Source organism: Chlamydotis macqueenii, chromosome 4, assembly GCF_036417535.1.
Source record: "Chlamydotis macqueenii isolate bChlMac1 chromosome 4, bChlMac1.mat, whole genome shotgun sequence".
Taxonomy (NCBI): domain Eukaryota; kingdom Metazoa; phylum Chordata; class Aves; order Otidiformes; family Otididae; genus Chlamydotis; species Chlamydotis macqueenii.
In genome coordinates, this window is record NC_141559.1 from 50,100,543 (window position 1) to 50,117,343 (window position 16,801).

At 38.3% G+C, this 16,801-nt stretch overlaps 1 protein-coding gene across 1 annotated transcript in view; it reads right to left on the reverse strand.

Annotated features, from left to right (window-relative positions):
* MTNR1A (melatonin receptor 1A) overlaps positions 1-16,557 on the reverse strand; it is a 58,553-nt gene extending 41,996 nt beyond the window's left edge. Inside the window, exon 1 of the mRNA XM_086746822.1 lies at positions 16,323-16,557. Within this exon, the coding sequence (XP_086602948.1) occupies positions 16,323-16,515 (193 nt within the window). The 5' untranslated portion in view covers positions 16,516-16,557. The remainder of the gene's footprint in view (positions 1-16,322) is intronic.
* Between the last annotated feature and the right edge of the window lie 244 nt (positions 16,558-16,801).

The following is a 16,801-nucleotide window of genomic DNA, read 5'->3' on the forward strand; positions in this document are numbered from 1 at the left end:
CTTTCAAAATGGTGGGTTTTGGAACAAGTCCAGAAAAAATAAACCAAACATCTTCTATTGTTTACCGTCATGGTATCATCTTATCCAAAAACAGCTGTGCAAACTTAAATAGGAAATTGCCTCAGTACATGTTCATGAAAGAACATCTAATTACACAGTTCATTTCAAGGTAATTTTTGAAGGTGTATTGGACATATACTCTCTGAATAAAACACTTTTGTCAACAAAAGGCATTTATAAGGGAAGATATTTACAGAAAAACTGAAACATTTTATTTTAAAGTTACCATTCTTGCAATATGCAAGGTACATTTTCAGAATTTTACAAGTTGCACAAAAATGGTCTTAAAAATGTATGGGGAAATCTAAAATGAATTGTATACTAAGAGATTCATAGACCACTCACAAAAGAGAAGGGACAATACCAAACTTGAAAGTCAGAAATTAATATATATAATTATATATATGGAATATATACAACAGTCCACATAACTGAATCTATATATAGACACAAAATTTGAAGTAATAGGTCACGAACATGGAAAACAAAATCATAATCTGCCATATTCAGAGTAGATGTCTTACCCAAAAGATAAATTCACAAATTTCTGCCTCAGCTCTGAAGTGCTACAGAATAAATCCAAGTTTGGAATTCAGAGAAACTTAGTATCCTTCACTGTATTTAGAGAATGTATCTCTCAATCTTTTTAAAGCGACTGAAGCCAATGTATTAAATTATTATGGATACTCACTTTATAGAGATAATAGGTCTCCCTCAGATAAGGTAGTCTGACATTGTGCTTGTAACACGTGAAGAGATCCAAAGAGCCTGAGGTGGGATGACCTTAGTGGAAGCAACAGTTTAGATTAAGGAGAGTTCTTAAAACTTTTTACTGAAAAGTTCTACAGCGCCACTGAAGCTAAAAAGCTTCCTTCTTGCTAAGCCTAAAGATACTGAACTAGGCATGCTCTGAACAAATGCATCCATCACTGAAATTCTTTGAGGGGCTAGGGGCACTCCTGAGCATTGTACATTCCTAATGATTCATATGCTCCTTTAAAATACAAAAGTTTCAGAAAAATGGATTTTGGTCAATAGATGCAGAAATACACCTAGAAAGGGAAGAACCATAAGTAGTATGAATTTGTTGTGACAAAGGTTACACAGCACAGCTCTAAGGCACCCTCTCAACTACAATTTGTATTGAAGATCCTAACATAGCTCTTAAGAAATAAGAAGAGTCTATGCACTTAACGACAAACATTTAAGAGCAAATAATCAAATAGGTGCTGAAAACAAAGTAACTATTCTGGATAAGGAAAATGGATATTGACCAAAAAAAAAAAAAAAAAAAGATGAAGAATCAGCTAAACTGGGCATACTAGATAAACAGTATTGCACAGTTTGTCATATTCTTTTGGGAAAGAAGTCAACTGTGGAATAGTGGAATACTTTAACAAAAGAACTAAGAGACTAATTCAAGGACATCACAGGCATCCACACAATTGCTAAGAACATGATACGAACTCAGATAGAGTAAGAGGAAGCACTGAATAAAGTAGTGAGAGAAAATAGCAAGTTGGGTAAGATAATAACGAGGACATAGTGAAAGAAACCAAATGCATTAACGATATGGTCTCTCCATGGAAAACCAAGCCAATTGACAGAAATGTTGGACTCATAGTCTGGTACAAGGCTTCTATATGGCACAGAGATGCGGTGGAAGATTATACTCCCTGCAGTTATTTCAGATAAAGAATCTCTGACTGCCCTGCTGAGACAAAAGACTGTTCCAAAATGAAGCTTCAACTATATGATTAACTCTGCCTATGGCATTCCTATATGTTAACTGCCTATTTCATCTGTATCTTAAGTCAGCATATGATCTAATATCTTTCTTGTTAGGCACTAATTGGTTACACTGTTCAAGTCTCATTTACAAAGTATTACAGACTCTTACAGAACTTCACAAGGTCTGAAAACTGAGTATCTGTAACATCCTTTGGCATCCATGGCATCTTCAGTTCCAAAGTTAAAGGCTTCATGTCCAATTAGGCTTGGACAGAATCACCTCCAGGGAATACACAGGTCCTTAAAAGAGTAACTACTTTTAACTACTGCTAAGTCCAGATTTTTGTAATACTAGAATTTTAAAAAATCTCATATGGTTGGAATTTTTTGTTCCATTTAGAAAGGCCTTACTCTTCTTATTTAAGTACAAACTTCTGTTGCCTATTTTTTTTGGAGTCAATAGTTTGCATAATATATAGAGTATTACTGCTCAAAGGGTTTTACAGTCTATCAGAGAAAACAGTTTACACCCAAACAATAGTTAGCTGTATAAATCAAAGTCATTGGTGACAAAGGAAAATTGCAGTGATTTTTTTTTTTCTGGATTCATAAAACTAGCAAATGGGAATTTCAGGTGCCCACAAGTTTCAGGTTCAAAATCATTCTACTGTTTGCTCCACTTAACTGAAACTATTTTCAAGACTTATATTAATCCCTTTTTCCACAGCTCCTCCTCTCAGAAGAGCGCCAGCACACCATGAAATTCTGAAGGCAACGCTGAGTGATTAAAATAAGTAATCTGTCTGGACAATTAACAAAGCATCAAGTACTGGTTTAAACAGCTTAACTCCAAGCAGACATTTTTTTCCAGTGGCCACAGTCCAAACAAGAACTTGAAACAGTAAGAAGTGAAGAACACTTGTAGTAAATCTAAGAAACTTGCAGAACAATACTGTATTTCAGATGGTTTAAATTTATTTTTTTCTCTACCTACTATTGAAATTGTTTTGCCTGAAGTTGTTATTGCTGCACTTTCTTTCAGATACTATTAGTAGTAGTTATTAACTGGAATGCTATCAAGCCTATCTACTTATGTAGAAAAGACTTACCTTCATAGCTGAACATTCCTGGTATTTCACAATGATTTGTAAATTGAAGGGACTTGATGTAAAGGCAGAATAAATACGAAGTGCTAAAGTGTAAAATTTAAAGTCATTGTTTCCTAAGTGTAATCACAGTTTAAAATGACGTAAGGTTTGATGTAGAAAATAAGTGCAGAAAAAAAATGCCTAGGAACTGGAAAATGGATTTAGCTATTTTCTACACTGAGAGCTTGAAAATCATTCTATTCTAAACATGTAAGGAAAGACATGAAAGATGTAAGAAACAAAAAAAAGGAGAACAGTAGTAAGAGCAAAAGGCTCAGGGAGAACAAGAAATAGAGGTCACATGTACACAAGTGCTCAGAAATTTAGTATTCAATATATTGACACAAACTGAAACAAAAAGGTCACTTCTGAACTTTGAGTATGGATATAGAGTCAATGAAGTCTACAAAGGACTGGGAAGATGGTTATGGGAGACAACAAGGAAAAGGGCATCTGATGCCCTTTTGTTAGAACTTCAGTGGAAGATTTTTTAAGTCTGATCTTCTGAAAAGGCACAAATAACAACATTGGAGAGCTTGGTGCCACTTGTTGTTGAAGACCTGGAAAAACAATGTAAAGCTGCTTGAAAACTCCAGAGAAATAAAGGGCAAGATAAAAATGACAAAATGAACTATGCTCACTTGCATTTATTATTCAGTACTTTAGAGCATGCTGGATAACATGCAGTTTTGTTCTAGTTATGAGCAGCAAAATGTTTTATTATCCTTGCCAGATAATGAACAGCTAGGAGAACTGAATCAAATGGATTCCCTTAATATTTCAATCTAAAATGGTCAGAAGCCTGGTGGAATCAAGATGTCCTGAACAAAAGAGCAGGTCGTTCTGGAAAGCCTCCTAGTGACAAAGATTATGATGGGGTCTAGTACCATGCACGTCCATCTCTCACAGAGGGTGCAGAGGTATCCTGGAAGTAGCTGTACTGTTCTGCACAGCAGCTGAGGAGAATTCCAAGTTGGAGCTAAAAACTAAGTTGAATAAATAATTTCAGGGCAAATAGGTCAGGGTACTTATCAAAATCAGGATACTTCTCAAACAACACCAAGTGCAAAAAAGACTCAATCCAAAATGTTCTGGGCTCTGAAGGGTCTAATTTATTTTCCAGGAGCACTGGAAATAAACGAAAGCAAGAACGTGTAAGAGAGAACAGCACCATTTTGAGGTTGCTAGCTGAATGGCACCCAGTGGACTAAAGTCACCTTGAATGCCTGAAAGTTTGCAGTGAGGCCCTTTCTGTCCACCATGCGCACTGTAACTACCGCAGCTGTAATCACTGGGTGAGGCTTTTAATTCTGAGGACAGTCTGTGGTGGGACAGACAGACTCCAGCCCTAAGTAACCATGTAGGTAGACCTGCAAAGAGAGTAGTAGCTGACTTCTAACAACTAACTCCACACTTACACCTGTGAAAGGAAAGATGGTTTCAGGATTACTGCCTAATTAGTGCCCTACTTTAGCTAACATATTAATCTAACTTTTCCAATTATATTGCATTCGCAATTGTCAGCTCATCTGATTCTTTTCTCACCTCAGAAAAGGCTCAGAGTTTCTGAATATAAAAGGTATAATATTATTTTAATTTACAGATGATCATTAGACAGTCCTTTGCTTCCAGTAACATTTAAGTACTAAAATGTCAACCTTTTATTGTTTCTAGAAAAAGCAGTTGATCACATACTACATTTGTACTTATCACATGAACACATAGAAATGGTTCTACAAAATAAATTCTTAAAATAATGGTAATAAATATGTCTTCAGAATGGATCTTAGTTTAAACTAAACATATACTGGAACTACCACCCAGTGTTACTACTGGAAATTCCATTCACTTCATTAGAATATCTGTACAAGAGAGTAGACCAAAAATGACACAAACAAATTCATGATTTAGATATTTATTTTTAAGACAAGCAAGTTTCATGTTTTTGAGTAAAGTAAGCAAACATTCACTCCAGTCATCACAAGGAATGGTCAGCAATTCAAAAGACAGAAATGGGTGAAGTCTCTGTGAAATTTGAATCTGATCAAGAAAGTTTTCAGAGTAAATATAGGGACAGGAGATAATATGAATGTCTGAATATGAGCAAAAGATCTTAGAAATCAATTCACTGTTGTGGTGGTAGTCTATGAAGTTATCTCTGCACAAGAAAGATGTGCTCAGGCAGCTAGACTCGGTAAGTATTCAGGTAGCAAAGCCCTGTCACTGCAATAGCTTCAGAAAAGCAGAAGAGAAGACTCACTAGAAAAGCTTATAATGAAGGGAGGCATCACTGTTGTGACAGAAGGGATACCTCTGTATAGAACAAGCGCTGACAACAAGCAGATTGCAAATTCTACATCCACTGGGTTGCTTCAGCTTAGCTTATTTGCTTCTTTTCTTTTTTTTTCCATCCATACTTCTACGTTTACATGTTTGTCAGATTCAGCCATATCTTTAGGGCATGTTTTTGATAAAGATTGCTGCAAGCAGTGTTAACAAGGCACAAGTGCAAGCTTTGTACAACTGTATAATCTCCCCTAGATTGTCACTAAGTGTGCATTAGAAATTCTTACCAGGAATAATTGTAAAAGCAGCACTCAGCCTCCCTTTAAAACGCTAGTATTTGTAATGCCGCTAAGATTGGTGCAGCATCTCAGTATTCTATTATTACAGTGTGTATAAAAACCAGCTTTCACAGAATGTGTAATGGATCCCATAAGGGAGAGACCCAAGTCAATAACAACTCTAAAACAAGAGCATTTCAGACAAAACCTGACAGATCTACCCTCAATGGAAAAATGCAGGGAAAAAAAAATCTTCAGCAGCAAACAATTTAACAAAGATAGTGCAAAGTTACTCTTCAATACAGGAGTGGTCATCTTCATGCCATCTTCAGCATAATACCCAGTGGCTAAGGATCATCCAAAGACAAAGTGCAAATGTATGATGAACAAAAGCAGGACATATTCCTATGGACATCCAAAAACAACTGAACGAAAGTGGATATGTGAGGTAGACACAAAATATTGCTGGAGGAAAGTTTCCATAAAAACTATGAAAACCAAGGCAGGTTTCCAGCAACCAAAGTCCATAGTTGGCAATCTTAGCAGGCAGTGCAGAAATTCCCAGTAGTGGGATATACTGAATAGGCAAGAGAAAAAGGAATCAGAAAAGCTGCAAAGAACAGGAGTAGGATGTACACAAATTTGTAAGAGAAGCTGCAAAAGAAATGCCCAATTATTTGCTAAAAATAGCATTCAAAAACCTCTGCTGCAAGAAAGTGCAAGAAAATCTGACTGCATTTTGAGCTCTACATTAGGGACATTAATATATGCTAAGCCACAAACTTGGTTCTGTTGTCTTCTCTATACTTACCAGTATGCAGAGGAGATGAAAAGCTGTTTTACCCAGCCTGATGGAAATTACTATGTTAACTCTGTAGTCCCTTACATGCAAAATAGTTAGAATGAGCTTGGCCAGTGAAAACTATGTTTACATGACACTCACTGATAAAAAAATCCCTGTGGGACCTGTCTCAATAAGCATGAATTATGGAAGCACTGAAACTGCTCTGATTTATACCATGAACTAAACCTACCACCTGTGTCTAGGTGGAAGAAAGATAAGGAAACATTAGTGTCCGTCCGTCCTTCCTTCCTGTCAGACATGCTGAATACTGTTCTCTTTTTGAGAAAGAGTGTGTATATTCACAAGCAATATACACAAATATGAGTTACAATGTGCCAGTGGATACTGCATTAGGGAAAAAAAAAAAAAAAAAAAGAAACATGAAAAGGTACTTTCTGCAAAAAAAAAAACCCCCTCAAATAATTAAAGGAAATGTTTCAGAAGCATCTATATCTGTAAATTCATAAAACCAAAGTATACCACAAAATGAAACAATCTTTGGTATGACTACCTTCTACAGCATGGTAAAACCCAGTAGGATTTATGTAGGCTTTAATATAAATGTGTTTCAGTATATCCCCAAAATAAGACACAGCCAGTACTAAGAAAATCCTTAGCAACAGGTGCTGAAATGTGTCACATCATCAGGAAGGGAGAATAAGATGGGTTTATGAGGCACTGCAGAGATGCTCAATGGTATGGTTCTTTAAACAAGAGAAAAATCAAAAGGAAAGCTGAAAAAATAGCAGTCAGAGATGGGCAGATTGATAAGAGAAATTTCCAAAGGAATATCGTACATATATATGATGATGTCATATTTCACATCAGAACCACCAGACAATCTGTACAATGAGGCTATAGCAGCAAAACCCCAATTCTGAAATTTATTCTGCTTAATAAATGTATTAAAGAACTATAAGTTTCTAAAAAGCAGAAGAGGACAAAGATAATATCAAGGATAAACTGATGTGATCTGACCAGACAACTCTAGTACAAGCAAACTGTCCTTGACCTAAGTAACGTAATTAAACATAAAAAAAAACCAACCTAGAAAGGACAGCATTGCAGTACTAGATGGTCTCTTGCATTTTCTTTATTCCCAGGGGTGTTCTTGAAGCACCAATTCTCAAACTTGATAGTTTGCATACTTACTGTACATGAAATTGTAAGTGGCTTCCCATGATGCACCCTCCTCAGGCTATACAGATCAGGCACTTATGGCTCTGATCTGTATTCAGCTTTATTGCAAGGATATCAGCAATCCAACAAAAATCCTGTTCTGACTCCAAGCTGTGGTAAAGTCTTCTCTCCTTACCGCACTTTGGGTTTAAGGCTGTTAGCAGCAGAGCAGCCTTCTTACTCATGGTCAAACATTGCAGCCAAAAAAGTGGAAGGAGACAAGCATTGACCTCAGTAAGAGGTTTGCTATTGATTTCAGTAAAACCAGGATTTCACTTTTAGGGAAAATATTTCCAGAGACAAGGCACACTCCTGGGGGCAGTGCTCTTTCGCAGAAGGGGAAAGGTTATTTTGTAAATAGACTAATAGAACTTGATATCCACCTTCTTTTGGTCTAGCAAAATGATAGCCAAGAGATGGTGGCTTTATTCTCACTCATTACTGAACATCTCTCTATTCTTGTAAAGTTAAGTAACATTGGTACAATAGCAAAAGCATATACACTAACAGAAAATACATTTAGGCAGTGAGAATACCCTTCTTGAGTTGGAATAAGGAGAAAAAGCTATAATTTAAGGTGAAGCGTGATTCTGAAAGGATTTGTGTGAACACCTACTACATCTGGAAATTGGATCTGAGGATCAAGAAGGTCCCTTTCAATCCTTTGTTCTAAGTAAGAACTAATTCAGTAACAGAGATTCAGAGAAGGTTTGGAGATGTAGCATGGCATAATGGAAATGTGGGGAAGAACCTAGGTTCTTTAAATTACATTACAATTATGTGAACCCGCATGTTAGGTGCAGGCATTACAGTATATTAGAATACTTGAATTACAGAAGGCAGAACACAGAATTACACAGCCAGCAACAATCTGGAGACATACCCACAATGTAAATAATTACTATAATTAATATAGAACCTATTAATGCAAAATACACATAAACTGTTAATAAAAACAAGTGTGTTTTTTATTTATGGGCCATTAATTCTTCATCCAAAAATGAAAAAAAAAAAAAAAAAGCAACTGACGTAACTGATTCGTTCGCATTTATGCAAACTTTGATTCTTCATAATACGCAAATCCTCTATTTTCAACAATATCCAGTCTCAAAATACATCTGTGGATGCTGTTACATAAGGAAAAAAAAAAAAAAACGCATTGCAATTCTTCATTTTATGAGTGACTTTGTGATGTTTGACTGAAGGGGCAAGTAGTGGCTGTTAATGCGGAAAATTCACATAAAGAGGTACCTTCCTTTCAATATCTTTAACAAAAAAATGTCTGTACCCTAACTGCATTGGGCTAAGAGTACTCTTTCGCCTCTGAAAATGAAATAACTTTATTGCCTCCCCAAACACAGACAGGGAGATGAATGTGTCATTAAAAAATCAAGTAAGACTTAAGAGTAGAAAAATGTTCATCACTCAGTCTGGAACACAGGAACACAAATGAAATCCATGGCTACTACCAGGGCGGGAAGAACATTCATGATTCTTTCCCAAAACACATACAAAGATTGGTATCTGCTGAAACGTCTCTGGGGTGTGACTGGAAACCAGTTTTCAAGGCTGATCCCTGTACTCGTGCCCATTCATCACTTACTGACTGTTGCACCAGAACCACACTAGGCTAACACTCAGGTGCAGCTGAAGTGGCCAACTATCAGAAGCAACATTACCGACGGACCTCACCAATACCAAGCACTAAGGGAAAGCTGACCTCTGTCAGCACAGGAGCAGAGTATCTCTGCTCGGTAACCTCTACCTGAAGACCAGTTAGTTTGGGTAACCTTGCATCTGCTCCCCAAAAGCAAAGTCAAGGTGATACAATATAAATAGACCTTCTATTTCAGCATCACATACAGAATCACACGTACACATCATGTAGAATGAGGCTGCTGTAGGCCTAAATGGGAAAATTACATATACTGCCCAACTTACACAACAAAGGCAGCTAAATAGTCTGTTTAAGGGTGTTGTCAGAAAAATAAAATATACTTAAGCTGAAACCATCCATAAGCCTTTCCAGTTGTTTAGTATGTATTTGAATGGAGAATTCCAGTGCTTGATCATGCACAGCATGGTTTGAAGTCAGCTGCTTCTATTCTCTCTTTTATTTTAGAGAGCAGAGGACCTTAGGAGTTAGGGGAGGTCAGATAGTCTGAGTGAAGTGCAGGAGGACTTTCTCAGAACTCTGGCAATGCAAAAGATGAGGAGTCCTCCACAATAAAAAAAAGACAACAAACAAAAACCCAAAACCCATTCCCCAACACCCCCCAAAAACCCAGACAGCCTAATTCAAGCCCCTAACTCAAGTATAGTACTGTGTGAGATAATCAAGAGCTGTACTTTTATAATTATCAATAAGGTAATAACTACTCTTAAAAAAGCATATCAAATGACATGACCTGGTACGATCTTAGATCATTTATAAAATGAAAAGAATGAGCTGAAAATCTTTTACTTCTGGTGACAGGTGTTTCTTTAAGGAAGGGGTATAAGTTTGCTTTCTCATCACAGATAACAAACTTTGTTAAAAAAAAGAACTATAGGACACACAATTTTGTACACTTGCTGGTCGTTTATTACCACAAAACTATTTAGAAGCTACAGAAGTCACTATTTAAAAGTTATAAACAGACTTACTGATTATACCTTAGGTTCTGCTCTACTTGAAGAAAAGACTAAAAAGTTTGCAGCATACTTACCATCTGAATGTAAGGGTATCGGTAAAGTTTTTTTGTATATTTTATCCATCCTAGAAACTAGAAGATAATCAGACCTTTATTCTGTCACGTAAGGTAGGAATCTGGATTATTTTACTCAACAGTAGTACTGCCCATCTCTGTGACTTCAGGAGGGCTTGATTTTGAAAGAACGCTTCTTCAGCATGTGTACTATAGTCCCAAGCACTATTTAACTACACACATTAAATATACGTTTATTTGTTCATTAAATAAGCAAACATTAAAACATCAGCAAATTGTGTTCTTTTATCCTGAAGAATTCTTGGTAAAACTTGTCCTCTTGAAACAGAGGTTGACAATTGTTTCTCAGAAGTGGAAAATGTTTAATTTGAGGCACTCACAAATGTGAGTAGGAGAAAAACTGCCAACAGCAAGGGTGACAAGGTTCTTATTGAGGTTGCAAAATTAAACTGTGATGCATAGCATTGAATTGACACTGCAACATTTTTCTTGCCCTAGGAAAGCAAGCCTCATTGTACAAACACAACGGACACTGTCATAACAGCACTGGATGCCTGTTGTTAGTAGCATTTTCTGTCACTAAACTAGAACCTGCTGATGATGTCTTATGCTAGAAAGACATGAAGTATCTCTGTTACAAGAAGACAGGAAAGTGGCTAGTGCAAAAAGAAATAGAAAAGGGATAAGAGTAGAAGCAGATCAGAAATTGCTAACAGAAATATTAAAGATGAAAAAAACCTTAATGAGAAAAGGGAGAACCCCTCCAAAAAATAACCTAGAAGAGACAGCAAGTAGTATAGCACATCAGTACCGTTGCCTGTTGGCAGCAGCCAAATAGAAAAAGTAGTGCCTCTAAAAACTTCAGAATGCAGAATCTTGTAGAAAGAATAAATAGCTGAGTTTGACAGACATATTAGTAAGAATAGTGTATTAATTATTTGAAATACTCATCTCTATCTTTGGTCACTGACAGCACAGTGCCATTTAAACAGATGTCAAAAAGTAAACCTTTGATTCAGTAAATTATTCCATCAAAAGCAGTCTGAAGAACAGCTTTATTCAAACTACTTTTATGCTCAGTTCTGTTCAACAATTGGCAAAGTTCAACATCTCCACTAAACATTTTCCCTTCTCCCAAATGGCTTACCATTTTTAATACTGGAAGTTATTCAAGTCTGAAATAATGTTCATTGCCATCAACATCTCAGTTTTCATCATAACCCTGAATTTGTGCTACAACTTGATCTTCTACAAGTTATCCCCCTTGAGTCAAATATTTGTCGGGCTATTTCTCTCGGGGCACAAAAAGAAGTCCAAGGATCACCTGTGAAAAAAAGCAAAGACTCCATTACTCTGAATTCACAACAGGCATTTCATTTATTAGATAAAACAATCTTTAACACAGAATTTAACATTATCATTTTAAAACTAAAAAAAAACCAAAACATCATCAAGAACAATCATATTCTGAAAAGGCTGATGAGATCTCCAATTTGATTATCAAAAAGTGGTTCCACTCTTACATTTAAAATTAATATTCTAGAAAATGCACTAAGAGAAGAACACTCTTCAACTAGATTCTTACACTGCTCAAACCAAAATCCAGGGTCTGTTTGAAAAGCCTCCAAAATACAATTCTTATTGATAGATCCCATCCCCCAATTCCACAATGGCTGTACTACTTAACAGATACTGGATTAAAAAATAATAATAATAATAACAATCGTAAGTAGCTGTGTTCCTTAGTTCTTCCATAAATGACTTCACTGGTCTTATGGATTTTGGTCAGAGTTTACTCTCGAGTTCATTATTCTTTGGGCACCCACAGAGCTGTCTTTACCAAACTGTTTGGACCTAAGGCAGCTGAGGCAGATGTAGCATATGAACATTTTTTTTTTTCCTTTTTCATTGCTATCTCGTTCAGAAAAGCAGTTAACATGCATACTTAATTTTAAGCATGTGTGCAGTCCTAGTTAACTGTATCTTGCTGCTCTGGCCCTGGGGCCTCAGCAATATCAGACTTCCTCTCTGCCTTATTCACTAGTAATAAAAACGAGTTTTAGGAACAAAACATTGAGGCCAAGAACAGGGGAAACTGGGAAAAAGTACAAAAACCCAAATGCATCTAACACAGAACAGAGATGGGAGAGAAGGGAGTGAATGCAGCTTTCTGCCCGCCAGCTTGGCACCAGTCTCTCTGTTATCCCAACTTGTGTCAGATCTTAGCAGACAGGACAGGCAGAGAAGAGTGAGGGTGAGACCACTGTGGCTCTCTTCTTGCCTGTTGGAGGCTCCCTTCTGACACAGGACTTTGCTGGAGAGGTAGTCTGGGCACCTTTGGACTGCAGTACATAAAGTGCCCAGGAAAAAGTAACCCATAGGGCCGAGAGAATAGTTTCAAAAGGAAGAGAAAGAAGAGCAAGAGGAATGGATAACAGGACTCAAGAGAGCTTTCTTTGCTGACTTTAAGAATGGTCCAGTCCTGCAATCATTGAGTACCTAAATCCCTCTGGCACCAAAATGATAGGTGCGTGATAACTGACATGTGCACATAACAAGCAGTAAACTAATCTCTACAGGCAAAGACTCCCTAACCTTGTTCTTGATGCATTGTTTTTCTTGGTAGGGGTAACAACAAAGGCATAAGGATACTAGCAATCATTGAATTTGTGTGTAATTAGTACATAAATCACTTTAAATGATCTCTTCAATTTTCTGAGATGCTCTAATCCAGTATTGATGGTTTCAAGTAAAACTCCACTTGTTGCAAAAAAGTACTAGTATTTCTTTAATCCACCTTCCCTAAGGCTAGTTATTTCATCTGTTCAGGGTGGAACTTTTGTTGAATGACCTTATTTCTGATCTATGAATATTAGCAACGGAAAATGAGACACATTAGGAAGATGTACACCAAATATCTTTTTAAAATGAGCTGTTCTCATTCTTTTTAAAATTAATTATTAAAGAAAGCTCACCAATTTAAAGTTCAAGCTACATGAACATCCATCAAGATATGGACATCAAAATCCTTATGCCTTGAGTGTTTCCCTTAAACTTTGTTTCAAAGTTAAAAGATCACAGACATCATAAACCAAATTCAGACTTTGTGTAGGCCAGCATTAAATTGTAACTGCTCCCATCACAACTGAATTGGTGTCAGGCGTCTGTTAAATTACAAAGTCACCATAAAAAAAATAAACAGACCAGAACTATGAAAGTTATTACAAGTCAAGTACATTAAATAAAAGAGGATCCTACCAGTTGCATCATCAGCTTCTGTGTCTAGAAGAGCATCTACTGAAGCCATGCTTGTGACTATGAAGGAGTCTGTAGTATCAGACACTCCTGGCTTGCTGAGACAAACTTCTTTGAGATACTGACTCCTCTGCTTTGACCAGTGTCTTTTACTAACCTTCTGACTGTCAGGAAGGTTACACCACTTGTTGTGAAGGTTTTTCTAGGCCTTCCTACTATTCCCCAATGCACTTTTTTAATCGTAAGTCCAGGTTCAATTTGTAGTTATCTTCCAAAAATATTTCTATATTAGAGAGTGGGACAGAGATACAAGATGTTTTCCCCCACCAAATCCACCTTTTTGGTAAAGTGTTAAATACTCCTTATTTCTGTTAGTCCTCTCTTGCAAAGAAGGAAGAAAGTCTTCAGTGAGATACATTTTCTTCAGGAGGTATCTTCTGTTCCTCCCTGACCTTTTTCCAGAGGAATTTGCATCCTGTGTCTTTTTTCCTCAATAAATGTCCCAGGAAATACTTATTAATATAGGTTGTAGAATCAGAAATTTCTTGTTTATTACAGCTCTGTAAAATGTTGCAACTGTCTTTATAATTAGCGAGTTACAAATTAATGGTATGCACAAATCAGATTATGTTCAATGTAATCTCTTCCTGAATAATCTGAATTAGTGTAAATGAGACAGGAAACTTTTTCTTCTTCATATTCACAAATATTAGGCCAGAGTTTTCTAAATACTTACGCTTCAACATAAATTTACTTGCCTGAGTAACCCCTTCTCAATTCAATGCCAAGTTTAATACTGGTGCTCACATAAGTGAAGTTATGCCGAGGCATAGGTTTTTGCAGGATAAGTCAAAAGCACTTCTTGAAGCTTATTAATTTCTTTCCAAAGTTTCCTGTTATCCATTTACTAAAAAAATCTTTACTTTGATGAAGAAAAAGAGACTTAAAAACTTTAAAAACTTATTGTTACTCTTTATTTTTTTCCTAAAACAGACTAGAAACTATTCCCTGTCTTGTACCAAGTATCTACTTGTTTTAATCAATCCATAATTTCAGAAAGTAAAACAGTGTCTAGTCCATGTTCCAGCCTAAAATAAGTTATGTTCAGAAGAATGCTCTATTCTCCTAGCCGTAGGGGATAACTGTTGCCAGTTTGCTGCAATTCTTATCAGCCACTATGACAGAAAAGGCAAGAATGAGAAATGCAGTAAGAGTGAGCACGTCAGGATTCAAGAGGGATTACATGAGATCTACAGTAGAGAATATGTGCACGCATAGAGCCCAGTGATTCAGCTACGTTTCCAGAAAACAGGCACCACGTTTATTTCAGACTTATTACCAGACATCTCTGTATTGCAGACTCCCCACAGATGTGCTGAAAGCTATATTTAGTAATTAAGGGGGAGGAGAATATCACCCTTTCCCCCAGAGTAACCTCAGTAATATGCCTATCTCAGCCCTTTCACCCTCCATCTGAAAATCTCCCTGGGAACAAGAGTAGCCAACTTGGACTTCTGGAGTCTGATTCTCCTCTCAAATACACAGTATTACAGTGTGTAACCCTGCCAGCTCCAGTGAATGAAATTTCTGTCAATGAAAGCAAAAAGAACAGATCTTTTAGAATTTACATCAGTGGCAATCACATGGGGAAAAAAAAAAAAAAAAAAGAAGTTAGTCTTCATTTTGATCCTGTGTGTCGGCATTCCACTATGGCTGAATAAAACAGAAACGTACAATTCACGTGAATTACCTGACTTAACCTTAGAAAGTTAAGCATGCCACCGTTTGCTGGAGTTCAACATTAGCAATCTTTATTATGCTAGCTTACAGCAAAGCCAGGGCTCAAGCTCCCCCTCAGATGAATTTTAACCTACTTGAACTTAGTGAAGTTATAATAAAGAACCTGGCAGCTAGTTGTGAAAAAAAAAATAAAAGCAGCCATCTCAGTCATCATGGAGTGAAATTTTGCTTTCATTAACAATGGAGCTCTCTTTGCACACTCCCATATTTTTTTCAATGAAAGATGCACAGGGTTTTCAGTGCACAGATTTGGTACACGTGCGCAGCAGCTGGTGTGACATGATAAAGCAGAATGAATCTGAAGAAGTTCCTGCCTGTCTGACCAATAATCCAGGAACTAAGAGGGATTTACTCAATAGACCATCACGGCATCTACCCTGTCAAAATTAGAGATTTATTTTTTTAAGAACGTGCCTAAATCTGTTTTCTGTCAGATGTTTTCCATTCCCTAAAGAGCTAGATAGCAAGTAGGAGGTGGACAAAGAAAAGGAAACAACTGTCTTGGGGATTTTCTTTTTTTCTTTTTTTTGTGAATCTTGCAATGTCTATAACTTAGTATTTGCTTGACTTGAAGCTCCAACCATAGTATTTGTTACTGGAGACATTTCTGTAACTCAAAGAAAATCGATCAGAAGAATAGCATCCCGCATGCACACACACTGTATGTCACAGCTGCAGCCCCAGTATCATGTCTACATTTCATTCTTAAATACGGCTTACTTGCCTTTTTTTTTTTTCTTTTTCGCTAGGTGGGAACTGTCGAGAGCTAAAAATAGCACCACGATTCCTGGTGCGGGCGCTAAAAATACCCTTACCCGCTCCATCACCGGCTCGGTACGGCAGAGGAAGTCCTCGGCATCTGTCACAGCCTGTAACCGCTCGCCGGGGATGGATGGAAAGAGCGCCCAGCCCTGGAGTTGCGCGCCCGGGCAAAGTTTCACCGGCAGACGAAGAGGGCACGGAGGTGCGCGCCCCCGCTCCCACCCTGGGCAGCCCCCTCCGCCCTCCCCCCTCCTCCCCCCCCGCCCCTTACCAGCGTTCCGCAGCTTCTTGTTGCGGTAGACGGAGAGGATGACCAGGAGGTTGCCCAACAGGTCCACCACGATGGTGAAGATGAGGATAGCGGCCAAGGTGGAGGTCACCCAGGGCGGACGGCGCGGCGCGCCCTCGGCCGGCGGGTCCCGCGGGAGGACGGAGCTGTTCAGCTCGCTCCCGTTCACTCGCATCCTGCCACCGCCCAGGGCAGAGCCGGGTGCCGGAGCAGGGGTCGCGCCCGCCAGCGCTGCCTCCCGCGGTGACAAGGTCGGAGCGGGGGTCCCGGCCGTAGCCGCCCCCTCCTCTCCCTGCCGCGGGGCTGCCCGCCCTAGGGCGGAACGGGGCTGGCGGGAGCGGGCGCTCCTCCCATGGCCGCCGCTCCGGTTGGGAAGTTTCCCCGAAGTGTGCATGTGCCGCGGCGGGACACTTTTATAGCCTCCCTGGCGCCTCCCGCCCCGCCCGCCGCCGCCGCCGCCG